Source organism: Rhinolophus ferrumequinum, chromosome 22, assembly GCF_004115265.2.
Source record: "Rhinolophus ferrumequinum isolate MPI-CBG mRhiFer1 chromosome 22, mRhiFer1_v1.p, whole genome shotgun sequence".
Lineage (NCBI taxonomy): Eukaryota > Metazoa > Chordata > Mammalia > Chiroptera > Rhinolophidae > Rhinolophus > Rhinolophus ferrumequinum.
Window position 1 is genome coordinate 1,281,882 of NC_046305.1, and position 26,200 is coordinate 1,308,081.

At 53.4% G+C, this 26,200-nt stretch overlaps 1 protein-coding gene across 14 annotated transcripts in view; it reads right to left on the bottom strand.

The window, feature by feature from the left end:
• Positions 1-26,200, bottom strand: part of ARHGEF11 (Rho guanine nucleotide exchange factor 11) — a 74,584-nt gene that overhangs the window by 26,281 nt on the left and 22,103 nt on the right. For 8 of the 14 annotated variants that reach the window (XM_033092272.1, XM_033092269.1, XM_033092268.1 and 5 more), the window contains exons 2-13: positions 15,859-15,891; positions 14,738-14,752; positions 14,344-14,432; positions 13,418-13,516; positions 10,564-10,613; positions 9,767-9,824; positions 8,840-9,015; positions 8,115-8,186; positions 3,750-3,869; positions 2,214-2,259; positions 1,630-1,706; positions 435-572 (exon numbers count right to left, since the gene is read on the bottom strand). In XM_033092272.1, the coding sequence (XP_032948163.1) occupies positions 435-572; positions 1,630-1,706; positions 2,214-2,259; positions 3,750-3,869; positions 8,115-8,186; positions 8,840-9,015; positions 9,767-9,824; positions 10,564-10,613; positions 13,418-13,516; positions 14,344-14,432; positions 14,738-14,752; positions 15,859-15,891 (973 nt within the window). Of the gene's footprint in view, positions 1-434; positions 573-1,629; positions 1,707-2,213; positions 2,260-3,749; positions 3,870-8,114; positions 8,187-8,839; positions 9,016-9,766; positions 9,825-10,563; positions 10,614-13,417; positions 13,517-14,343; positions 14,433-14,530; positions 14,553-14,589; positions 14,611-14,737; positions 14,753-15,858; positions 15,892-26,200 lie in introns of those variants that run through there. The other 6 variants (XM_033092266.1, XM_033092271.1, XM_033092273.1 and 3 more) reach the window with 6 other exon arrangements.

The following is a 26,200-nucleotide window of genomic DNA, read 5'->3' on the forward strand; positions in this document are numbered from 1 at the left end:
GGACATGCCTCTGGGCGGTGGGGAGAAGCTGATCAGGGAGGCCCCAGGGTAGCTGAGCTTTTGTTTGTTTCCTATATTAGGGAGCCAGATAATCATTTTATTTAAGAAGAGGAATGTGCTGAAGACAGAAAAAACTGAAGATTAGTATTCTGGAGTGACGCTACACAAACGTACTTCCTGTTCCAGACAGACTCAAAGAAAGACCAGCTCCCTGCTCCTTAGACACCACTTCCCTGCAGATGCAGTCAGACTTCACACAGTAAGAGCGTCTTTACTTTCAGGTACCAATTTGTACCATGTTCTTTCTTTATTGTATGTTCTCTAGCTAAGTGCCTACCTCGAAATGGGTTGAGTATGATTATTCAAAGCCATGTTACTGGGACCCGGGTGTGGACAGGGAAGGGGAGACTGCAGGATGGCTCTCAGTGACTCACCGGGTCGCTGGTGGGGGTGCCAGGTGCATCCGAGCCCTGCCACTTGTGGTGCTGGGCCACTCTGGCCACGGTCACAGGGGAGGTCCGAGGACTATCTAGTCCAGGGTCTGACAGCACTGAGTTCCAGTTCGTCAGTAACTATAGGAACAGAGAATTCGGTGAGAAGGAAGCTCATCCAGGAGACCCTCAGCGCTCGGCTCCCCTGGCGCGACAGCCACCCCCTTCAGCCAATGGGGACGCCGTGCCACTCTGCCTGGCACTGCTGGCCTGACTCCACAGTGCCTCCTTTGGCTCTCCCCTCGGTGTGAGGGAGACTACCACCCCACTTTCACACAAGCACACTAAGACTTGCTGAGGGGGCGCCCTGGCTGCAGCCTGGCAGCCTCGTCTCTCCGCGTGGCCTTTGTCACTAAGCTATGTCGTCTCCCAGATGTGGAGCCTCAAGACAATGTCGACTGTAGGTGACTCAGGGCGCCCTGGTTCCTCCTTGGTGTCCTTCCCACATATGGATCCTTTCACATCCGCGCGTCTCACCCCGATGGACAGATCAGGAAGGACCTAACACTCCAAGTGTTCAATCCTTGGGTTGAACATGCTTTAAATGGCTCAGTATGTATTTTGCGAGCACCACACTGCTTCTCCCACTCACGTGTATTTTCATAGTCCACGTTTAGCTTTGCAGCTTATACACGCAACCTGAGAATACCTGGAAGGGAGAACCTTTGAGGCCGCAGCTGGAATCTTTTGCCCATTCCAGAAAAGATGAGCCGGTCACGTACAAAAGATCCGTGACAGAGAAGGAGGACGCTGCTGGTAACGAGGCCAGGCTCACTGTATCACTCGAAGGTGACGTTACTTGCAGCCATGCAGAACCGTGTTTTTGGTCAAGCCACCGTTTTAGATGACTTATGCCTCTGCTCCCTTACACATGAAGGCTTGCTACAGTGGATGCCGTGGCCTCTCTCTCCACCCTACTCTTTATACAACAGACTTACGAGGAAAGAGAAGCCCAATTTGATGATCTTGCCTGTAGGATGTGTTTGAAACCCCGTTGGAACCCAGAGCAAAGAGACTGAAACCCCTGGAGCTGGAACCATAGATGGGGTCCGCAGACACCAGGCCAGAGGCCTTGGGACAACCGGTGAGCCAGAGGTGCTGGAGGAGGGACACTGAACGGACAGCTGCTGGCACTCACCTCATTGAGGGGAGGAAAGCGTTCTGTCCCCGAGTCCAAGTTGCTGTCCCCGTCCTGTGAATCCAGAGATAGTCGGCCTGAGAAGAGAATGGTTTACACTGTCAGGGGAGGACCGTGGTCCGGGAGCCTGTGCATGGGGTGGGATGGGGAAGCTGCCACCTTCCTTTCTTTCCCAGGGCCTTCGCCTCTCATCTCAGGGCCCCTCAAGTTGGACGCTCTACACCTAGCTTCTACCCGCTTCTCCACCTGTGCCCAGCCCGTGACCTCCTGAGCTAAGACCACACAGCGGCATCTCACAGCAAGCCCCACCCCTCGTGGGTTCCTAGCCATCTCCTCTGCAGCAGGGCTCTGGGGCTCCCGGGGGCCAGTGCTGGCAGGCCGGCTGCAATCCACTGTCTCCCTGGCACTTAGCTGCCCCGTGCTGCTGGCTCTGTACCCTATTTCCCTGTGTGCCTCTCGTCATGCTGTTTCCCAGGGCACGTGCTAACATTTTCTGTCCCTGAATCTGCCTGGTGGAGAGGTGACAACAGATAAGAAACCTGGAGTAGAGCCATGCCAGGAAAAAAGGGCTGCGGGGGGCTCACCTTCTGATGGCTTCTGGCTGGTGTCACCACACAGTGGAAGGAAGTCCTAAAAGGAAAGATCCGGACAGTGGCACATCCCCTTAGCCTCACCCCCTCCTGCTTCTTCCTCCGACCCACCCTTCCTCAGCCTCCGCAGACAGGACCCGCCAACAGCAGTGGCCTTTTCTGCTTCATGGCCTTCAAAATGCCACACAAAAGCTAGTGTTCCATCTGCAGTCTCAGGAGGACGGTGACCCTAGTGCGGACAGGGGGCTTCACCGTCAGCAAAACTAAGTCCACTTACTTATAACCTTGACCTCAGAGCCTCTATTGCATTAGTTGGGCTGGACATAGAAAGAACTTCTATCCAGGGGTACGAGTGCTCAGGCCAGTGACAGAGGGAACAGTGAAAGGAGCCACTTCTGGAGGTCTCTGGAGGTGCTGGCCTGGGCCGCGAGAGCCATGGTGGAGGGGGCAGTCCTGACAGCACCTCCCTGTTCAAAAAGCCCTCTTTCTGAACCTCATTCGTCCTTCCTTAGCTCTGCGGCAGGCATAGCACTGCCATCCTATACACGAGGGAGCAGACACTCGGCTAGCCCACGTACCCTGCCCAGCTGCACAGCAGGTACACCGTGAAGCCAGGGTTGGGGTGTTTGGGCTCCCACCTCAGAGTACATGGCATGGGCCCTGTGCCGCGGGCATGCTTTAACTGCGACAAGAGCCCTGCCAGGCAGACCCTGAGGGCACCACAGCTCCCGGGGACTAAGCAACCTGCCCAAGAATCAAAGCTGGTGAGCAGTGGAGCTGGGACCAAACACGCGACACTGAGAAGCCTTCAGGAAACAGAACAGTTTAAGTTTGATTAACCGGTGTTTCCCAGATTTTTTTGACCTGCATGTGCTAAAAAAGAAAGTGAATGACCCTCAAGTAATTTCTGTTGGCTTTGGCAAGAATTATTCATGGAGATCTTCAAGTTTCTGGCAAGTCACTTCCTGTACACCCAAAGAATGAAGGCCTGTGGGAGGTAAGGCAGGCGTGGCCACAGCGAAGCCCCCGACTGGGACAGGGGTGGAAGGACCCTGTCCTCTCCGGCCGTCCCCGCATGCTGAGCTGCTGCCCTGGACCCCTCACATGACCAGACACCCTTTCCCTTGGGCTGACTCTAAATAGTACTTGTTTCTCTGAGCACACGTGAGGGACAAGTGGCAGAAGGCTGCCAGGTGGCCATGAGTGAGATCGGTGTAGGGAGTGTGGCAGCTACAAGGAGACTGCCCAGGAGGGGACTGAAGCCGACGCTGACTTATTTCCCAGTCACTTCCTTCCATTGCAACGGTAAGCTCTTAGACAGCGAGAACAGGCGTGTTCCTTGGTGCTGCCCTGAGTGCCGCATGGCGCTCAGTCTCTTTGGTGCCAAATAAAGAACTGTTGACCTCTGTTTCTTTGTAGAATTCTGCACACTGACCAGCTCAGCCTCGGGGTCCTGCCACCCCAGCTGGCTCCCCGGTTCGCCCAGCCCGCCTGCACGCTGCCCTTCCGGCTCCGCCTGCCATCACTCACCGCGGAGCCCCCAGTCTCCTGCTGGATCTTCAGCTGTAACTGAGTGACTCGCCGCCGGGCACCTTCAATCTGCTCCTCTAGCTGGCTGCCGGGGTTCCGGCTGTGCACCTCACAGATACGCTGGGGGAGGAGGGGCACAGGGACAGGGGAGAAGGCAGAGGGTTGCTTAGTCGAGAATGGACAACTCACCAATTATCTCAAAACAAAGGGGAGCGAGAAGAGGTCTTTGCCCTCTAGCAGGAGCATGTTATTTCACCACCACTTAGGAGCAGAAAAAGGCATAAATGGTGAGAAAGAGAACACATGAGGCAACTGGGGAAAGAAGACACCACACAAAGGCCATCCTAATCTGTCCATTTCAAGGCCTGCCTTACGTCCCACAGCCTAACTGAGGTTTTCTCTGATGACCACTCAAGTGTGACACATTTAAATGACTGTCCAGGTCAGCACACAAAAATGTGCCGGAGGAAACTTGCAGACAGTGAGAACTGTCTGGGACAAGAGGAAGATGCAGGACTAGGGAAGACGTTCCAGTCCCCAGCCTGCGGCCTGACACTCCCAGCAGGCTTTGCAGGCAGGGAGGGAGGCCTCCCCCTACTGGCTGAGCAGACCTGGGCAGGCTTCGGTCCATCCTCATCGATAACACGGAGACGACAGTACCTGCCCCCTGGGATGGCTGTAGGATCTAACACGATCGTGCATGTACAGTGCCTAGGGAACCTGGGGCGTAATTATGTGGCTGAATATGTGGCAGCTTTACTTCATTGCAAAAGGGACGGCTCAGGACACTGGCTGCTCAGCTAAATGAAGACTCGGGACGTACATTCTCTAGGCTCACTGGTCCCTCACGGCTACCTGGCACCTTGCTGACAAATTCCTCGCTTCTGTTCCCTCTCCATGCCTAGCAAGCAGCGCCCCAACCACGCCTCAGCAGACATCTGCTGAGAGCCTTCCCACTTTAGTCACTTCCAAACACCTGCAGCCTTCTCCCGGCCATCCCAGAAGAGAAACCCTATCTGAATCTTTTAGAGGGAATGCCCATGGCCTCAGGCTCTTCTGAGGCACTAGCTGGGCACAGACCTTCAAATGTCCTCCTGTCCCTCCTGCGAGAGCTCACGCATCCAGTCTGACCACTACCCCAGCCACTGCCTCAGCTCAGCCGCTCCCTCTTCACGCAGGAGTCGACAGGCGCCCCCTGACTCCCTGCCTCCCAGCACTGCTCGCACAGTCCAGTCAGCTCCTCCCCGGGTCGCAAACAGCCATTCTTTCCAAGAACGAAAGGACCCAGCTGCAGAGTCCAGCGGTCTCTTCCAGGTTTCTCAACATGCTGCCTTCTTGTGACTTCCTAACGCCACACCAGCCCAGGTCCCCTCCCAGCCTCTGAAAGCTGGTGACACTCAGCACCAGCTGAGCGAGAGGCATACTCGGATGCAGATAGCACGTATGGTTCTGGCCTTTAAGGAACTCAGTCCAGCAGTGGAGAAGGAGAAATAAGTAAAACAGAGACACAGTGCCACCGTCAGAGGTTGGTGCCGCGTGCTGCCAAGTCCCACCCTCAGCTTTCTTGTCTCCTGTCTGCACTGGCGCCCTGGTGACGTCACCTACTTCCCATTTCCAGCTACCACCTGTGAGGACATCCAGTGTCTACGTCAGCCAGCCTTCCCGCCTGAGGCTCGGCCCGGTCATCCCCGTATGCTCGCTGATGCACTTTTCCTGGATGTCCCAGGGCACCTTCATCAGCACACTGCACTGACCCTCATTTCTCCCCCAGACCTGGGTCCTCGCGTCTCCTCCATCACTGGCGTCACCATCTGTGCACGCACCCAAACGTGGGCCCGTCTTTTATCCCCTCTCCTCCTCCACCTCCCCTCCAATCAGTAAGCTCCATGCTGTGACCTGAGATGTCTCCCATTGCCACCCCCGACTGTGTCCCTACTCCACGTTTTTCTTCAACCTGTCAGCACGTATTGATCCAACAGGCTCCTCGATGGCTTCCTTACGTGTCAATCCACTGAACACAGTTTTCTAAAGAATGCTCATTTGAAGACATGTTCACTCCCCTGCTCGGATCAATTCCCACTGTCTTCAGAATAAACTCCAGGCCCATCAAGGCCCAAGCACTTTCCAGAGTGAATAGACTGAACCCGGCTCAAGTGTCACCTCATGAAGCCTCTCCAATCGTCGCATAATTAATTACCCCTTTTCTGGGCTTCCGTAGCTTTTAAGTCATATTTTAAAAATCACCACTGACACATGACTCATGAACATAAACGTCACCATTTTAAAGTGCACACTGCCGTGGTTTTCAGTATATTCAGAGGTGCTTCTTCCGGTCAGCATGTTTTCAGGGTCCCTGCATGTTCTAGCAGGTGTCAGTCTTCATGGCTGAGCACACACCGTCGAGTGGACCGACCACACCTAGCTGGTCATTCACCAGACGCTGCACACCTGGGCCTCCACTTTCCGGCTGTGATGAGTCCTGCTATTATGGTTTTTGTCTGAATACACGTTTTCAGTTCTCCTGGGCATACACGTAGGAACAGAACGCTCATCACATCTCGTCGTTTCTCTTGTGTTTAAGCTTTTGAAGAACTGCAAACTTTTCCACAGTGGCTGCACCATTTACACTGTCACGGCATCACCGGTGGCAACAGATCAGGTCTGTGAATACGGAGGCAAAATAAAAACGAGAATTCCTGATTTCTCCACAGCTCACCGCCGACTATTTGGCTCCAGCCGTCCTCGCGCTGAGGTGGGGTCTCACTGCGGTGTGTGTGCCTCTTCCTGTCACTACGGCTGCCACCTCTTCATGTGCTCGTCGGCCTCCAGTTTGCCACCCTTACTGGGCTGTCTATTCAAGTCCTCGGCCAGCTCTTCAAGTGGGATGTGTCTTTTTATTGTTGGGTTTTAATAGTCCTTTACACATTCCGGTACTAGACTCTTATCAGACATCCGAGTTGCAAATATTTCCTCCCATTGTGTGGGTTGGTTTTTTACTTTCTTGATAGTGTCCTTTGATGCACAAAAGTTTTTAATTTTGATAAAGTCCAACTTATCTTTTTTTTTGGTTCGTGCTTTTGGTATCATATCTAAGAAACCACTGCCTAATACGAGGTCATAAAGATTTACATACGTTTTCTTCTAAGAGTTTCATAGTTTTAAAAACGTTTTAGCTGTTACATTTAAGTCTTTGAGTTAAATTTTGTTTCTGGTGTGAGGTAAGGGTCTGCATTCATTCTCTGCATGTAGATATTCGGTTGTCCCAGCACCATTTGTTGAAAAGACTATTCTTCCTCCACTGAACTGCTGTGACAGCTTTGTCAAAACACAACTGACCACGGATGTGTGGGCTCCTTTCTGGACTCTGAATTCTATCCTGTTGATCTATAGGTCTTACCCTTAGATCAGAGGCACACCGCCTTGATTATTCTATGACACCTGTCGATATGTACGTATCATCACGTACTACAATGTAGTGTAACTCATCTTCACTCATCCTGACGTCCTACTGCATTACAAATCCTTCACGGAAAGGTTCAGCTCTCATTTATCTTGTAACCATTCCAAGGTTGGCCCCTAGCGCCCCTCCCCCAGCACTGAAACACAGCAGGAGCTCAGGGCTCATTAAATCAACAGCGAACTTCCTGTCTGTGCCTTGACCTCTGCTGAGCTCCTCCACTCCCCATCTCTTCTGCAAGGAAGGCCGGTCCAGGTGGCAACAGTCCTCTCTGTGACGTTTCCCCACACTTCCATTATTAATTAATTGTTCTCTTGCAAGCTCTTTGTTCCTGCCACTTTCTTGGTAGTACATGAACTTTCCCCATTAGATTTTAGACACATTGAGGGCAAGAAATGTCTAATCTTTTTCGTCTCTGTACAGCACAGCAACTAAAACGCTTCCCATCCAGAAATTTACTGGGCCGAATGAAGGAGTGAGGGGCTGGCTGTGGCCACAGCGAACACAGGAGTCTGGTCATTCCACTGCAGCCAAAGCCACCTTACTGTCCCCATGCACACCTTCCCCAGGCCTGGGAATCCCCCCCTCCTTCCCTCCCACCCCCTCCCCCACCAACAAGATCAATTCCAACTGGCTCTGATTCTCCTCAGCTCTCACATTCCCTCACTTTATTCTACCCGTCTCATCACTGGTGCTTTGTGGACATACTTAGGAGCTCTGTTACTCTCTTCACTGTCGGTCACATTCCACTGTAACGGATCCCCCCGTCCTATGCTGATTCCCTAGTGGTCCTGGGCTTTACTTTCTAAGGTTTTACAGTCGTAGGAAGCGGCCTGTCAATGCGGGTGCACACACTGGCAGGGAGGGCTCTGATCGCCTGGGCCAGTGCCCCTCAGCACTGGCCTTACCTGTAACTCTCTTTCCTCCTCCCTCAGCATATTCCGAAGGATCTGGGTGGCGTGTTTTTGAAATTCAGGATCCTGAGAATGGAAAATGGGTAGCAGTGAGAGTCGGGGACGGGCTCGATGGCTTTATTCTCTTCTACCTGCTGATTCTTGGGCGAGGGAAGCAGCGGGCCACGTGTGTTTGCAGAGCACTCGGAAGCTCACTGGAATTCAGTAAGCATAAGTCTTGCTTTGATTTCACTCTGGAACTTCCTAGAAACCTTGCTTTTGCTCTCTGAAGTCTCCCAGGACTGGCCAGCTCTATCTTCTTTCCCAGGGGAACCCGTCTGCTGCTCCTCACACCGCTTTCCCTGGTCCCGGGGAGGTCCCGCAGCATTCTCTCCCTACTTGTTTGTCCTTTCCTGACTCTCCCTACAGACGGGGCTCCATACTTCCTTCCTCCAAGCAGCCTTTTCCTCCAGGAAGCCCCCCATGCCCTGGCCTGCTCCGTGCCCTCGTAGCAATGACTGGGCAGTGTTAATAGATGCCTCTGCCAGGCCTGCAGCTGTGCGCTCTGCCCACGGGAGGAGCTCTCAGAGGGCCTCCCTCGTCTCCACACGTTTAGAAACACGTGCCGTGACATGCAGGAGGGTACATCTGGCCTGTCTCAGTGGAGCAGCACGCCATTAGGCAGAACCCGCTCTCCTCCCAGTGGGACAACAGGATGAGGAGAGGGGCAGGGCCATTACCTGCAGAGGCCTGGGTCCTGTGATGCGCTGTGGAGGTGGCAGAGGGGGAGGCGGCGGCGGGGGGACCACAGGGGGGCCTCGGGGAGCTCCTGCCAGGGCTGGGTCCTGCTGCAGCCCAGAGACACCAACGGACGAGGGTGCAGAGCCCAGGAGTGTCAGTGCCACATAGGCGCCGGCTGCAGGACAGACAAAGAAGGCGCGCTCCGTGGGCCATGACAGCAGCAGGCAGGCGAGAGGAGGGCTGCACTTCCCTCTCCGCTCACGAGCTACTGGCCCTGTAGATGGCGTTCTCCTCACCTGTCATGTCCTTCCACTCCGCGAATCCCGCTCACCTGCCCTGCATCAGCACAAGGCCCCCTTCCCTCCCTTCTTCACGCAGAGACCGCAGCCCAAATCTACCCATGAACACCCGGCCCCGCCCGAGGGGCTGCCCCCAGTGCCTCGTCGGCTATCTGTCTCACTAAGCAGCCAGCGTGAAGCCCAGGGCACAGCCTGCGCGGCACACGGCAGGCCCTCCGATGCCAGCCTCCCACCTCCCGACGCCCACACCCTCTAACCCACCCCTCCGCCTTTGTCTGCGCACACAGTCTCAATGGCCGCGTCTTCCCAGACGCACACAGAATGGATTTGCTTTTTTTCCCCCAAACAGGAAGAAACGAGGAAGAATGTCTGTGAACGGCAGCTGAGTGGGACCTGGTCTCGGGGGGCTGTGTTCTGACTGGGCGTGCAGATGGGATAAAACAAAGTGATGAGAGACCAGCAGCGTCTCCACCTGAAATGCTAGTGGGGCAGTGGCCGTTGAGCTGGGCGGTTTCACTCAAGGATAAAGAGGTGCCTGCAGCTGCCGCCCACTCGGGAACGAAGCCTCCGGGTCAACTGCCCCCCCTCTGCTCCCCACTTCATTAGTGGTGGCTCTCTCCAACTCACATTTGATGAGCTTCACCACCTCCAGGTGTGAGCTGTTGGTCACCATGGTGCCGTTCACCTGTTGAGGACGTATGACACTGAATAATGGTGACCAAAACCTAGGGATTCTTGTACAAGGTCAAGTGCCCTGCCTTTAGGAAGCCACCTCCAGTGTCCTCTAGCCACCTGTAGTCACTGTTTCCCCAAACCACCTGAACTTGTTCCTGTTCGCAGCCCCCTGTGCTGTCTTCCCAGCCAGTCTGTAAGTGCGGGGACGAGACCTGCGCCTTTGCTCATTCATTCACTCATTCTTGTTCTCAGCTAGTTTGTAAGTGCGGGGACAAGGCCCACAGCTTTGCTTGCTCATTCATTCATTCACTCATTTTTGGTATATACTTGTTCAACCATTTGCCCTGTACACATGGCAACTGACCCAGAATGCTTCCTCCTTCAGGGTCTCCTTAACGGTTCTAGGACTGCACTGCAGAAGGAAGTGCTAGTCGACAGGGCAGGTGACAGTAGTTAGAACTGCAGGACATGAAGCCAGCATTGTGCGGAGGACAAAACACCAGTCCGAGAACCCAAAGGCCCTGGGTCCTTCGGCGTCTCAGCATCTACCTCTTAATCTTGTTTTTGTTATTTGTAAAACAGGAGTAATACCAGCTGTTCCAGCAGCTCGGTTATGTTAGAGTCAAGAAGGGCGTAGGACATGAACCCAGCTATCTCCACTAGGAGGCCCCCACCGTGCTTACTCGCGTGGTAGCACCCTAACTCAGCGGCTGCCTGGCAGCTGGTGTCAAGGGCGCAGAGTCACTCACTTTGATGATCCGGTCGCCCTCTTTCACACCGGCTCTCATGGCTGCGCCTCCTGTAAGAAGGAGGCCTGGTCAGCAGAGCCCCACCGCCTTGCCCAGAGGTCACTAATGTATACCCGACTCCCTGTCACATCGCTTCCCTCCAAAACGTCCTCTCACGGCCCTGTGTTAAGTCCCTCAAAGGCTGGGTGTGCACCCCGCTCTGCTCCAGTGACAGACCACTTAAGCAAAGTGGGCTGTATCGGCTCACACCTCTTGCTCTTTCCCCACCTGGCCCGACACCAGACTCCTGGGGGCCAGGCCCGGCAGGACAGAGGAGGGGCCCGGCTCTGGGCGAGCAGGTGCTGTGCTTTATCTGCATGTGTCTGGATGTGTTCCCAGGTCCAATAAGAGTGACTTCCTACCGTCCAGAGGGAAGAGTGTACTATAGCAAACACAACCCTAACGTAAATCATTACTGAGAGCGCTATGGATGAAAGGATTAAAATATGAGTGTCCAAACTGGTTCATAAGCCTGCAAAGCTTCATAAAGACATTCTGGAGGTTCACTGCATTAAAGACAATAATGATAATGGTTTTATTTTCTGTTCAAAAACTGTTTCAACTATTTACAGTTTCAGCCTTTCTAATGGGCCCGGTTAAGAGCTTCTGATTGTGGCGGGCTGAGGAGCTCAGAACGTGCTCTCAGCTTTCAGGTTAGCGCCTGACCGGAGGCTGCAGTGGTTCTGAGCACATGTGGTTTTAAATGACTTGGAGTCCTGCTTCAATTTGCCCAGGAAGCATAAGAAACACTAACACTGAGACTAGGTAATGAGAGAATAGAAACTACACTTTTTGTAAATTTGCCCCAAGATAATCATTAAATCGGTAAGTTGCATTCATATGATCAAAACAAAATTCCCACAAAGCACATATAGATGTTTCTAGTCTTAAGAGAAATTACAGTGACGACTACACTGCAGTTTGGCTTCTCAATATTGGGACTCAAGACGACCCTTATGGAAAGTGTGCTATTTATGGAAGAGTCCTGCCTCTAGCTAGAAACGCTCTTACACTGTTATCTAGAAACCAAAGGTGGAGAGGAAAGCTATTTTGCCTGGATGTGTGAAACACATACATGATGTGACTTCTAATAACTTAGTGATTTGAAAAAACTGAAGTCCTCAGAGTTAAGGTATTAGATCAATTCCCAGACTTCAGGAAGTGTGAGACTCACCAGGGGGATTTATGAGTGTCCTTGGCCCCTCGTCAGAAAGTGATTTGGTATCTCGGGGGCTGGGCCCAGGACCGAGGGCTCAACCATCCGAGCACCTGGCGATCCTGACCGAGGGATCAAACATCTGAGAACCTAACCGCTTTGATGCAGGCAGAGCACAGGCTACACTTTGACAAACAGTAAACTAGGGGAACGTAGTATCTGGAAAAGGCGAAAACTGTTGTGTTCCTCTGGCGATTTCAACGCCAGTCCAAATGGGATCTCTGCCTCTCTCCTTCCTGATACGCACACATCCATGTATTTTCCACAACTTGTGTTGTGCTGCAAGCCTTCCTTTTGTTCTTTCTCTCTGGGTCTGACTCTGCTCAGGCCTAAAAGGAGGGAAAACTGACAGAATGCTGACTCACACACCCCGGAGGGGCCCCCAAATTTTCTGTATCAAGAGGCCAAGTACAAGTTACGGCAGTCCCACTAGCTCTGTTTCACCTGCTCCAGGAACCTTGAGAGAATAAGGGAAGCAAAGAATAAAAGTATCTTTTCAGAGCTCTATCCTAGAATATGAAACATGAATTTCCCACTGATAAAAGTTAATTCCCAAACAAAAGAAGCTACAATTGTTTACATCCTTGCATGACCCATATACCTCATTTTGGTCATAAATTTAACATTCTTTTCGCCTTTCCCATAAATAAATATCAAATCTTTCCAAAATTACGTAATATATGTTCCTCTCCATTTTGCACTGTACTTAGAGTGAAGCGCTCGCCGGCTCCCACCCCTTTCCTCATATCTTCTTCAAGCCAAGCCCAAGTGCTCCACGTCACCAGGCCCAACCCCATGTGTGACACTTACTTTGTACTCCCCCCACTCCCACGTCCTTCCTGTCTCCTTCAGCCTGGGTCACTCACAACAATGGTTCTGTCACCTGGCCTGACGTGCTATGAGATATTCGAAGCTTTCATACCTAATTGGTTTCTTGACTGATTTGCTAACAGCGCCCCTCACTCTTTACTCCCTCCCCACCAAATTCCCACCCTGCCAACGTGTTTCATTTCTATCTTTCAAACTACTTCCGAAATCCTCTTTCTTTGAAGAGGGCTTCCCCAACTGGTCAGAAGAAAAATGACAATGCCTCGAACTACCAACTACCTGAACCCCGTCGCGTACCCCGTATGTCTGACACACATGGTTCAGCTTGTGGGAACTTATTATTTCATGCTCACTGCCCGTGCAGCAGCATTTGGACAGTGGCCTGTCCATGGGACACAGCTGCAGAAACGGCAGCCTGTGCAGAGTGCTGATGTGGGCCACAAGGGTGAGCACAGCCCTTTGGTTCCTGCGGGGCCTGGGCCCAGTGTGAGCGGCTCCCTGGAGGAACCGGGCACGTGCCCAATGACTGCGGGCTCTTCCGCCGTTTTCACACTGCCCATCGGGGAGGCGAGCTTGGAGTGCCGGCCCTGGGAATCCTGCCTAGTGGCCTAGTCAGCACTGTGGAGACTTTCCCAGAAGCCCCGGGGGTCCTGTTCCAGAGGGAGTCGCTCATGCCCCCAGGACTTCCCAGCCCCCACGAGAAGGCACTGTCACACACAGGGCGCCTGTGTGACAAGTGCCCACTGTGGGCACGAGGGCTGCAACACTCACCCGGCCGCACAGACTGCACCAGAACGACGCGGTCCCCGCTGACGGTGAAGCCAAAGCCATGCTGGTCCTTCTGGATGATGACACAGCGCTGAACGAGACCTGGTGGGAGGTACGGCTGGAAGGTTAGTGCACAGCAACAAGACCAGCCCGGAAAAGCCCCATATGCTCCTCCCTGAAGACCCCATTCCCGCCCCCGACGGAGCCTGTCCAAACTACGGTGACACTGCGCCTCCCTCAGCGACTGCTGTCCCTGCAACGAAGCACCCTCTCTGTACACAGTTGTGTGTCTGGGTTTGTCTGGGACAGACTGGCTGAAGACAGGAGAGGGCTGATGCCAGGCCGATGACTAATGTTACAGAGCAGCAGCCCAGGACTGAAGCCCGAAGCCTCTGCCAAATTACGGCCAATGAACGAGCAGGTGGGTCAGCAGGGCTTGCTGGCTCTTCGGAGCTGGGCAACTCACACAGGGTGACTCAGGGCTGGCACCTTGCCCATCGGGAAGGATACACGGCAAGAGAAATGTCCCTTGTCACACGTGCGCCCATACATAGTGAAAGAAAGAAAACGAGGCTGTAACCCGCCACGCCTCTGCCCTCATGGGTGTGTGCAGGCATGTGTGACTCTTCCTGCACGGGTACAGCGTGAGTTCTAGACTTAAACCCCGCCATTTCAGGCCCCCGTTCTGTCCCCTACAAGCTCATGTACTCGGGCAAGTTTCTTAACCCTTCTGTGCCTCAGCTTCCTCGTGTAAAACAGGAATAGTGAAGCCCACTTTCTACAGCTGATTTAATATAAAACACGTGACAAGGCCTAGCACACATCATGAGCCTGGTATACAGGTTAGTTGTTTCATATCTGGGGCACACGGGTCTGTCTGTCTGAGTGCACAGCTGTGTGTCTATGTGCGCATGCCCCAAGGACATTACCTGTTGTCTCAGTCGCGTCCGAGGGCTGGCGGTGGTGGGAAGGGGACTTGCGTTCAGGTGCTGAATCGCCCAGAGACAGGCTACTTAACCTGAGGAGGAGGAAGAGCCTGTCAGTCAGGTGGGCAGGGGCAGGACGCCCCGTCAAAAGGGGCCCGGGTCTTGGGCACCACGAGACCAACCCTCTCACCCTGTAACCCACCCAGTCTGGTGGGAGACTAGCCGTGTCTACACCACTGGCAACACCACCTATTTGGAATCCTAGGCTGGCAGGGCAAGCATGGTTTCTTTAGTCTCCAGCAAGGCGTGAAGGGCACCGGCCCTTCCTGGAGTCAGGAGACAGAGAGACAACAGCGAGGACGAGATGTGCACACACACACATGCTTGTGGGTCTTACCAGGCTGCAATGGGGCTGATGGAACAGAACGAAGCAGCAGACAGAATGAGTGCAAGAAGACGGGAGAAAAACAAAGAGCTAGTTAGTTTGCAGCAATGATTCACAAAGGAAGGAGAGACTGGAGGGCGAGGACGTGGGGAGTCAGAAACACACAGAAGCTGCACGAACACAGCAGGGACGACCCCGACTTCAGCTTCATCTCTCCGTCCCTCCCCAAAGCGGTGTGTCAAGGAGACTAACTGGGAGTCTGGTAATACCCTGTTGGGCAACTGCACTTTTCTAGAAGGAGGGATACAGCAATGACCCAAGCCCTTGAAAATTCCACTGATCGTGCAGGACCACGGGGAACAGGAAGCTGGTCCGTGTGGCAGGCTACGCCCACCCCACATTCAGCTGAGGCACCTTGTTTAGACAGACCACTCCACCTAGTCAGAAGCTCCATGGCTTGACCTGCTCTCTAACAGGACCCCTGCAGGACGGGAGCCACTCGAGCCATTGCTATGCCTCTGTAGACAAGTGTCCCCACTGCCAGCCCCTAAAGTGCTGCCCTCGGAAGGGGGTCCCCCAGCACAGCCGCAGTGAACGCCAATGGAGAGGCTGCCATGGGAGCAGTGCCTGCAGTGGCACACACTGGGCGAGTGGAAATGTTCCTGCCGGCTGAGCGGTTATATATACGCTGCAGTGTATCAGTGCGACCACCAGTATTCAGCCGAGAGAAGAATGAGGGGCTCTTTCTACACATGAGGAATTGTCTTTAAGATATGCTGCTGAGTGAAAAAAGCAAGATGCAGAATGAGGTGGACGGGGAAAAAGTGGGTAGAAGAGAGGCGATGGAAGTTATTTGCTTACGTAGTTAATGTATTTGTTACATCTGCATAAACATCTAAAGTCTCTCTGAAAGGGCACAACAAACATACAACGTTGGCTGTCTCTAAGGAAGGAAACCGAGTGCCTGGGCACATGGATGGACTTGGGAACTTTTCGTTACATTTCCATCTGTGCCTTTTAAATTCTAAGTCATGTGAAGGCGTTCTCTCTCCAAATGATAAATACAACAAAAAAATAACTTTTAAATTTAAAAGTGGGGGTCCTCTCCCCCGTCACCCTGGTACCCCTCTTACCTGGACAGGTGAGACTGCTTTTTACTGGCTGATCTTTGGATCAGAGAGAGAAGGACATCAAGGAAGAAGAGAGCGTGGGGCCCAGGAGAAAGCGAGGCAGGAAAGGAGGAAGAAAGAGAAAGAAAAAACAAAACAAGACATAAACTACACAAGACACTGGAGGTAGTTGGTTCAAGAGAAAAACCACTCAAGCTGTCGAGGACCCAGGGTGGGAACGGACCATCGGGCAGTAGGAGTGGACTTACTAAAACGCAAACTGACCCGAGTCACTTTGCTGCTAAACCCTTTTCGAGCTTCCCTACTGTGCTCAGAGCCGCTCACCATGGCACTGAGCAGGCTGCCTGGCCAGTGCGGGCCCGACACCTGCCACGGCGCCCACAGCATCGACACCCAGCGGAAATGCTTGTCGAGTGCCTGCAGGCTCGTCCAGGTGAGGCGCAGGGTCCGTCAGGCAGTGCGGTGCTGATTGGTGTCCCCGGGACTGACACACTGAGGCTCAGTCCTCGTCTGGGTCCCGGCTCCCAGAAGTCCTTCCCACTCCACCCCATCCTGGCACTGGAAGCCAGATGGAAGACAAACTTCCCAAAGCTACAACTCCGGCTTTCTTCAAGGTACCCTATCCACCGCCCCCTGAGCACCCCACCTCTTCCCGAGACAAAGATTTGTCTCAGTTCATCACTTAATAGATGTTCTAGAACCTAGGACGGTCGCTAAGCTTCCTGTGGAGCTCCCGGCACAGTGTAGTAAGTGAAGTCGCTACGCCACACACCTGAACTCAGGCAGCACGGCGTCAGTTACACCTCGATCAAACGGAGAGCGCTCCACAGTCCGGCCCTGTGCTACCGAGCACAGCCACCACTAGCCACGTGCAGCTATTAAAATTTACATTTTAAGCAAAATTTAAAGTCCAGCATCTCAGTTGTACTAGTCACACGTGCGGTGCAGAGTGAACCATTCCTGTCAGTGCAGAAGGTTCTGGACAGCACTACCCCAAGCACTGTGCCAGGCACCACGGCACACAAACACGAAAGAGACTGTCACCTGCAGGAAACGGGCAAGGGAAACGGCCGGGACATTAGTGCAAACATGGGTGGGTGGTACAGCCTGCCCTGGCGCCCATCCGAGGGGTTCTCAGAAACGACCTTTCAAGGTCCTTATTCCAGCTGCTCATCTGCTGACTTAGGCCAGATCCACGACAGCCCATCCCTGGGCCACCAGGAGGGGCCTGAACTGCCACAGGAGAAAGCCACTTTATGGTGGGACAGCTCGGTGTCCTGCTTGCTTCGTTCTGCCCGGCCCAGGAGGGCACTGGCTTCCCAGGCCCGTGTTAAAGCCTAGACTAAACAGCCTGGTTTGGTTCGCACCAGGCTGGACTGTGAGCTGTTCCACATAACACAAGGCCCACGTGCCTGGCTGGATTGCCAGGGCTTGGACAGCGTCATTACAGCAGCCATCAAAAGTTCGTCTAAAAAAAATATCACGGGCCAGCCCGGTGGCTCAGGCGGTTAGAGCTCTGTGCTCCTAACTCTGAAGGCTGCCGGTTTGACTTACATGGGCCAGTGGGCTCTCAACCACAAGGTTGCCAGTTCAATTCCTCGAGTCCCGCAGGGGATGGTGGGCAGCACCCCCTGTAACTAAGATTGAACACGGCACCTTGAGCTGAGCTGCCTCCCAGATGGCTCAGTTGGTTGGAGGGCGTCCTCTCAACCACAAGGTTGCCGGGTTCGACTCCCGCAAGGGATGGTGGGCTGCGCCCCCTGCAACTAGTAAACGGCAACTGGACCTGGAGCTGAGCTGCGCCCTCCACAACGAAGACTGAAAGGACAACAACTTGACTTGGAAAAAAAAAGTCCTGGAAGTACACACTGTTCCCCAATAAAGTCCTGTTCCCCTTCCCCAATAAAATCTTAAAAAAAAAAATATCACAGGATGGGGCAGGCATGGCGGGGGACAGGGGGATTACAACTAAGTACAATCTCAGCAGGTGCCCAGCTTTGTCTCTTGGAGAACTTAGAGGAGGAAGAGCTGCCGTTGAATTGGGGATGAATCAATGCCTATAGCAGCAGATCTGTGGGTGGGAACGACTGACAGGCCATTGGGTCAATGGCTTTTGAGTCTGAGCAGATGTCTGAGCACGGCCAAGGCCAGGTCTGAGCGACCAGGAGGAGGGAAGGGAGGAGGGTAGGGAGTTTGGCGTGAAACAGGGCTGCTCAGAACAAGACGTCAGTGGCAGGGTCTCCCTGTTCTTGCTGACATCCCCATGGACATGTGGTACCTGAGGTCAGACTGCAATCAGCCCCTCCCCTCCCCCAACCTGTGGGCCTCTAAATGGCACCAGTGAGACAGGTTTTTCTGGTCCAACTTCTCAGTACCCCCCCTCCCCCGTATATCCAGTCAGTTATGGAGACTGGTAAGTTCTCTTGTTTCCCAGAGCTGTGCCTTGCTTTACGTCCTGACATCCACCTCCGTAACCACGCCCACGGCCTCAAGTCTGGAGGGCTGGCTAAGTCCTCGTGTTTGCACTCTCCAGCCATCGGCACTCTACCACAACAGATGAACTCCCCCAAACTATTTCCTTTGGGCCCCTCGTCAAGAACCGGGGTTTCCCTCTTCACTCTCCCTACTCTGGGTGTGCATGCAGTCATGGCATTACGGCTTCTCATTAGGTGGGTCCCAACACCTTCTCAGCCACTCGTATCCGACCTGTTGGGTCCTAGGAGACGCAGGGCCCATTCGAACCGCAGCCTGTTATGATGGCCTCCACCCCCTCTCCTTCCTGTCCGTCTCTTACCCCCTTTACAAGGCTCTGGTCAAATGGCAGGAGTCCAGGAAACGTTCCCTGGCCACTGCAGCCCATGTTTCTTTTACCCAACATTTCAGTCTGAGAACTTCAAGTCTATGTTAAGGCTGAAGGAACAGCGCAATGAACAGCTGGATTCCTTTCACCTGGAGCCACCGTTTACCACTCATCACAGCGGCTTTATCTCTCTGAGGACACTTTTTTCTCCCGTTTGGAAGTTGCAGACATCATGACACTGTGCCCCTAACTTCTTCAGCATATGTCCTCCACATCCCTCGGAATCCTCCTACGTGAGCACAGCCGGCACACCCTGTCAGGCGAACTCGAACACAGTAGTATCTGATACGGAGTCCGCATTCAAATGCCCACAGCTGTTTACTTAATCTTCTATACAGCTGTTCCTCTTGGTAGGAAATGTCTTTAGAAACAAGGTCTGGGAGCCGGTGCTCACTCCTGCTGAGCTGTCCGGCTTCTAGGCCTTCAGAGGCCAGAGCAGGAGGCATTTATTAAGAAATGGTGAGTTCACACTGCAATCTCCAGTCCAACTCCAACACTGCAAGCTTCTCCCTCGTCTTCACGATTCCGTATTTTATCTTCTTTTTCTCATAGTGAGAGCCCTGTGCCCCAAAAGCGCTCTTTTTACTCATTTGCTTTACTCTGAAACACACACAGGATCATTTCTGGAGTTACTGCAGCAGTAACGCTGGCAATGACACACTTACCAAGCAAAGTTCAAGGTTTCCTTATCATTCATTTTGCAAGGAAAATTTCTTAGACTGTATCCCACTAAAGGTATACAGTTGGTACCGTGTGAGAAAGTCACTTTAAATTAATTTGTTATCAATTTGAAATGCATTTAGGTTTCTTTCTATATTTGTGCTTAAGTTTAGAGTTTGCTTTTTTTAGGCTTATTTTGTTAAGCATTGACATAGCTGAAAACTCAAAATTAAAACTTAAAAGTATAATCAGAAGTGTCCCACTCCTCCCCAAGTGACCGCTTTCACTTGTGCTTGGTTTCCTTTCTGTGTTTCTCCCTGTAAAACTAACCAAATATTCTTATTTTCCTTTCTTGCTGACCTCACACCTTTTCACTTTGTGGATCTATCAAATGAAAAGCAAAAGAACTCCTTATCAGTTCATGGCAATTTTCCATTTCCTCGTCATTTGTTATGGTGCGGCCCACACTCTGTCTGACACGCGTGTCCCGTCGTCTGGAGTGTGGGTCCTGCCTCTCTGCTGCAGGACAAAGGTCACACGTGTCCTCATACGCTCTAGGGCAGCAGCAGGCACTCTGTAAACATGTCCAAACACCTTCCTCATCCTAGCCTAGAGGGTGCGTGACACAGCAAGGACATGTCTGTGACCTTCCAGACAGCAAAGGTGACAACCGGGAACCAGCCCACCCCATATTTCCCTTCTGTTGGTCTATGGGGGGTGTGTGTGTGTGTCTATTTAAAAAAAAGTTGTTGTTAATTTAAAAAGCAGGCAATTTCACATTAAAAAACACAGGTTTCTGGTTTCTCATGAAAAGGCAAAAGTTCTGGCACCACTGGGCTTACGGTCTCACGTGGCGACAACCGCTGGAGCCCCATCGGGGGAGGGTCCTGGTCTATCTGTCCTTACCCCCACCTGTCCCACCACATTCCAGCACAGCGCCTGATGCATGGTGGGTGCCTGACCCAAGTGTTTGCTGAAGGAAAATACATGTCCTTTCTTTCAGAGCTGATGTGAGGACCAAAGAGGTAGCATTTATTTTTTAATTCTTTCAAAGTACTGTGGACCCTGAGAAAGAAGATACCTACCAAGAAGATTCCTAGTGGCTAATTGAGCTCAAATTAAAAAGAAAAAAACAAACAAAAAAATACAACCCAAAAAACAGCCTAGCAGCCATTTCTAAACAGGGGCCTCTCACGCAAGCTCCGCTTCAGGGAGAAGCCCACGCTGACCTGCCTGCCTGCACTGTTCCTGCCCTCTGAACCAGCCCTTATAAAGGGGTTCCTGGAATTGTCTCTCAACCAGTAGGACTGAGACTTCCCCGGTCCAATCAGAGCTGTGCAGCTACATCCCCATCAGCATCTTCACTGACCAATCAGAGCAGCTCCATTCTGGCCAATCAGGACAGTGCTCTTTGGAACATAAACACCCGACATCTCGGGGACAAGAAGGAAGCGGAGCAAGGGGAGCAGGCCCAGGGCTGGCTGGTGGCCGAGGGCCGTGCCGCTCCGCATCGGCTGTGGCACCACTGAGCCACACGTGCTGCTCTGCGGCCGCGCTGTACCAGGATCCTGCTGTTTGAACTGAATAGTTTCTTTCTTCACTGCACCCCAAACTGGGGATTCCTGTTGGTGTTGAACTGGTGCCAGTGTCAAGTCCCATGCCAATGGCTTTCTTATGTTTCCTGAGGTCTTTTCCAGGTCCCCATAGGGTAACCTATGCTCAACATGTGTCAGAGGTGACAGAGCAGGACAAGAACGAGTGAGTGAACAATAAATAAAGGGGGGACAACTGCTGGCGTGTTCTAACTCTCGGAGGGCAGGGCCAGAGCGCTCTCCTTCCTCCTTCCATGACAGTCTCTCCGAGAACAAGAGATGGTGGGGCTCTGACCGTGGGAGCAGGCAGGTTGTGTGGAGCTGAGAACTGGCGTGCTGCAGGGCTGGCCAGCTTCGTTTAACATTTAACACTTAGCACACGGCCCATGTGGCACGGTTTGGAAAGCACACCTTTAGGAATAAAATACAGCCAGTCCTCAAGTCCTCGATAGGTTCTTGCAACTGCAGCAAAACGACGTATAACAAAAACCAATTTGACGGCAGACTAACTGATCTAAATAGGAGCTGACTTCCCACAGCATCTCATCAATGTCGTAACCACACACTGAGTGAAATGACTTTATTCGAGGACCTGCTGTCCGGGCTCGAGCTCAGGCCCCGCCGTCTCCTGGATGTGTCATCTCAGGCAAGTCGCCCGACGTCTCCAAGCTTGTTTCTCGATCACAAATGTGGATAATCCCACTCTCCTCATAGCAGGGTTGAGAGAACCAAATCTCCTTCACCAACACGCCAAAGCGAGAACATCCGCTGAAATCAATCTCCGCAGCCCAAGCCTCGCCTGGCTGCTTCCTCAGGAAACTGCTGTGCAGTAGCTCACGCCAGAAATCGGAGTTATCTCGGACATGCTTCGCAGAGCTAACCAACCGCCAAGTCCTGCTGATAACAGTACTGACGTTTCTGGAACCCACCTGCTTCTGCCCCTCCTGTCACAGGCTGGTGTGACCCACCATCACCTCTCACCTAAAACCCCTGGTCTCACATCCACTCCAGCTTCCACGCCTCCAGGACCCACTCATTCTCTATAGTCAGAGTGATCTTTAAGGAGACAAACTAGAACATACATCCCCCTGCAGTGGTTTCCCATCATCCATGACATGGCCTAGCAGGTCCTCTGTGATGTCCTCACGCTTACTCTCAAGCCTCATGTCTTGCCGCCCCCACAACAGTATTTCAACCACAGGGGTCTTCTCTCCTGCCTCGGCCAGGCCAACTCATCCTCATTCTTCACAGTTCAGCCTAAGTGCCTCTTCCTCAGCGAAGCCTTCTGATGCCCCACGAGGCGGGATCTCCCGGCATTTCCCTTTGAGTGCCCAACTCAATACCTAAACATCGGGGGAATCGGTAGCAAAGTACCTGGTGGCACAGGAGAGTTCATCTTCAGCTTAAAACTGCGGGAGCCACACCATGAATGGAGACTCTCGGGGCACCCTGGGTGGACAGGGACAGCGGGATGGCGGGTCCTCTTTGCAATCCCTCTCCTACCTCAGGGAGGCGGAACTGCAGGAAGAAGCGAATCCAAGAAGCCAGCTGCAACGCGGGGAGGGCCCTGGCGTCGCAGGCCAAGTGTCCCCTCTACAGTCTTAGCTAGTCACTCCGGGAAGCTCTGATGGAAGTGGAGAGGAGAGGAGGGTGGTGGGGAGGTTCTCACACACTCCTCGCTCCACTCTGGTAAAAACTGCCTGGAAACTGCCCTCCATAGGGGTTTTCCTCAGTCAAGTCTAATGATGACCAGGCGCGGTCCCCATCTTCTCTGCATCCTTCCAGGCCTCAAGCATTTATGTGACTGGGGCTGTAAGCACATTTCCTTGTGTCTGTGTCACTTTAACAGGGGACTTCAGTAGTCTGTGTTCTGTCTCTAATAAAACGCGTGTTTTGACGGAGGAACTAAGGACTTCTGTTTTGTGTTTCTTCGGCACACAGGTCTCCAGCCACCTGCTCGGCCCCCCACCAATAATCTGAGCTCTACAAAGGAGACTTTGCAGACAGTTGGGTAGAAAGCCTGAGCCGCCTCCCCTGCTATAGGACCTGTGTGGCCCTCGCTGACCCCTCCTCCACCCTCCTCGCTGACCGACACATACAGCTGCCTCCGACTACCCCAAGCAATGCACTCAGCTACACGCCCGCTGACAGGAGGCAGAGTGGCCACAAGGCAGAGCCCCGCCCATCCGGGCCTCTCCCCAGCCGGCGGATGCAGCTTCCACAGGCACTCACGGAGGGCACACGCGCGCACACACACAAGGAGCACGCACACACACAGGCAGCCAGCTGCCGTCTCCTGCTCCCGGGAGGTGGGGGCCACTCCACCAGACGACAAGGGCTTTCAGAGCAGCGGCCCCGCCCCACCAGCAAGTGGGCTGTCTCACGCACCCTTCCTTAGTGAATCAAATCTTTCCTATTGCGAGGGCCGCACAACAGGGAAAGGGTGTTAGGACAAAAATGAGTGGCGCCAGGGACGGGCTTATAACCAACGCTTCTGCAGGGGAAGGGAGACGATAAGCACCCGTCCTATGCAGTCACTTCAGGACCCTTACGCTGACTCAAGTTCATTGTCAGCAACACACAGTAGCTCAGACCAAGTGTCCTGGATGTTGAGGCTCGGGATTACAGCCTCAACCCAGGCCTCAGTTTCCTCATAAATAAAAGGTGTGACGGTGTGTGCGCATGGGGTGGGACGATGGGGACAGGAACCGGACGGTCCCTGCAGCCCCATTCCAGGGACCTGGGAGACATATTGATTATGTTCAGGAACCAATCACATTGTGATGAGGTTTTATTACGTCAGCACAGGGAGAGCAAGGAAGACATTTTAACGTGGAAATTGCCTGTCTGCAGACATAATCTTTAGGGAACACACCTGGATTGGCCTGGAGAGAAAACAATGGCAACTGAGCATTCAATTTTGATCTTTTCCCCTGGGCCGGGCACACGGCACACACTCATTGAAAATCCGCTGACTGATGGACCCACCTTGCAATCCCCACTCCCCCAACCCCAGTGCTCCAAAGAGCCCACGCTGCCCTTGGGCCCTGTGTCTTGGCTGCTGAGACCATACCGCCCGCCTTCTCTAGGAAGCACCTCACTGTCACCTTGTCCAGTGACTGATGTAGGCCCTGCATCCATCTCGGCTGCGTTTGGCCCACCTCGCACCACTTAGGGCTGCACTGTTTTCAGAGCAGCTCACCCACACTGGCCGCGTGTCCCTCTGAGGAAACAGCAAACGTGGGCAGAGACCCTGCGCGTGCTGCACTGCCACAGCCACACCCCGGCCCGCTCTGAGCGCGTGCTCGGTGAAGGCTGACCGACCGACCGGCAGGTGGATCCCAATGGGGAGGGCACGTGTGAGGTGCTCCCAGAGACAACGGGAGGACAGAGTGGGGGCTCCGGAGCCCCTCGCCCGGACGTAAAGCTGGCCCTGCCGTTTATTAGCTTTGCAATGGTACACAAGTGACTCACTTCTCTGTGCCTCCCCCTTAAAATACAGGTAATAACAGTGCCCGTGTCATGGTCTTATTTACATTGAATTACTGAAAATATGTGAGAAGAAGCTGCATAGGCTGGGGCCTGCACTCAGACTGCGGATTACTAGCCACTCTTCCTGACTTTATTTAATCCTCACGACGCCATGAGCTGGCCCTCAACGCCGTAAGTTCACAGCTGAGGAAACGAGGCGAGGTGCGGGCTCAGGGCATGCACGCAGCGAGTGACTGACGGGCAGCTGTGCGCGGGCCAAGCCGGTCGGCTTCCACGCCTGTCTGCCCTCACTCTGCTCCCTGGGGAGGGGCCTGTCGCTTCGCCAGAGACCCGTCCTTACTGCACGGCAGTGTTCTGAAATCTCAGACGGCAGCTCGAGGCGGCAGGCGCTGGCTCTTCATTGGCTGTGTGATCAGAGGCTGCTAACACTGTCTGAGCGCCCGCTGGGTGCCAGGTTCTGGGCTGGGCGCTATCTCATCTGATCCTCAGCGCAGCTCTGAATAGATGAAGCTGCACAGCAGACGATAACGGCCTTGCCCGAGGTCCCAGGGTTAGTGAGGGCGTGTGCCAGGACGGGAACCAGATCTCCCGACCTCACGAAGCCAGCCTGGCTCGGAGCGTGTGCAGGCACAAGAGAAAAACGCAGCGCACATGAGTTACGTGTGCTGGCCAGGCGCACGCAGGGCTTTGGAATCAGACCCCTGGGTGGGAATCCTGACGCTGACACTGGCTCTGTGACCTCAGGCAAGACGTGTCACCTCTCCACCTCGGTTTGCTCAGCTGTCGCAGAGGTCGGTAACTGCTTCACCGGAGTGTTATGAAATTAAATAGTGCCACTCACTAGAGCATTTGGCACCGGAACACAGTAAGTACTCAGGATGTGTGTTATGTATTTTATTATCCCCACCACGGGGAGAGGGGCTTCAGTGGCTCCCTTACTTAGTCCAGCATTTCCCCATCTATTGTTTAGGAAGACTCCACTGAAAAAGACCGATGTTCAAATCAAATGACAGGTTTGAGGAAACTCAGGTCTGGGGACACCGAGTCTCTTGCTCCAAGTCGGAGCAGAGCCCACCTCCCACTTCCGGCAACCACTCCTCATCATCCTGCTATGTCTCGGCTGCCTCTGAACTTTTCCAAAGCGCCCAGACTTTCACAGGGTATACGACGGCCTGGTAGTTCTCTTTGGAGCTTTAAGGACCCACCCTGCCCCCAACCAAAAACGGGTGCTGGGCAAGCTGCTCCAAGTGGAAAATTCAACTCCATCCCAAACCTCTGCTGTGCCAGCAGATTTCCAGGACGCGCCGGCTCCCAGAAACCACAATTACAGGCCAAGTCAAGGCAGAGCGGTAATTAGGCCCTGCCTCGGGCTCGGCAGTCTCTGGGCCTCGCCCTCCAGGGCTGACTCCATCTCTCGCCCCCCACCCCCACATCCCATGTCGACCACTGCACAGCAGAGACGCAGTGGGGATTCCCACTTACCCTCTCCCAGCCCCCACTCTATTTCCAGGAAACTAAACAAGAGTGGGATGAGGGAGGAAATAACGGATGCTGAAATGCTGAATGGCAGCAAGAGATGGAAACAACTTTGACAGAAAGAGAAGCATTCTTGAGGTCCCTCCCTTCATTCCATTCTTACTTCCCACAAAGATGACATCAGGAGGGAGCTCCCCGGGTGAGACCCCCAAATGAGAAAACAAAAAGGATCTCATGGAACAGGAAACAGCAACCTCAGTCTGTC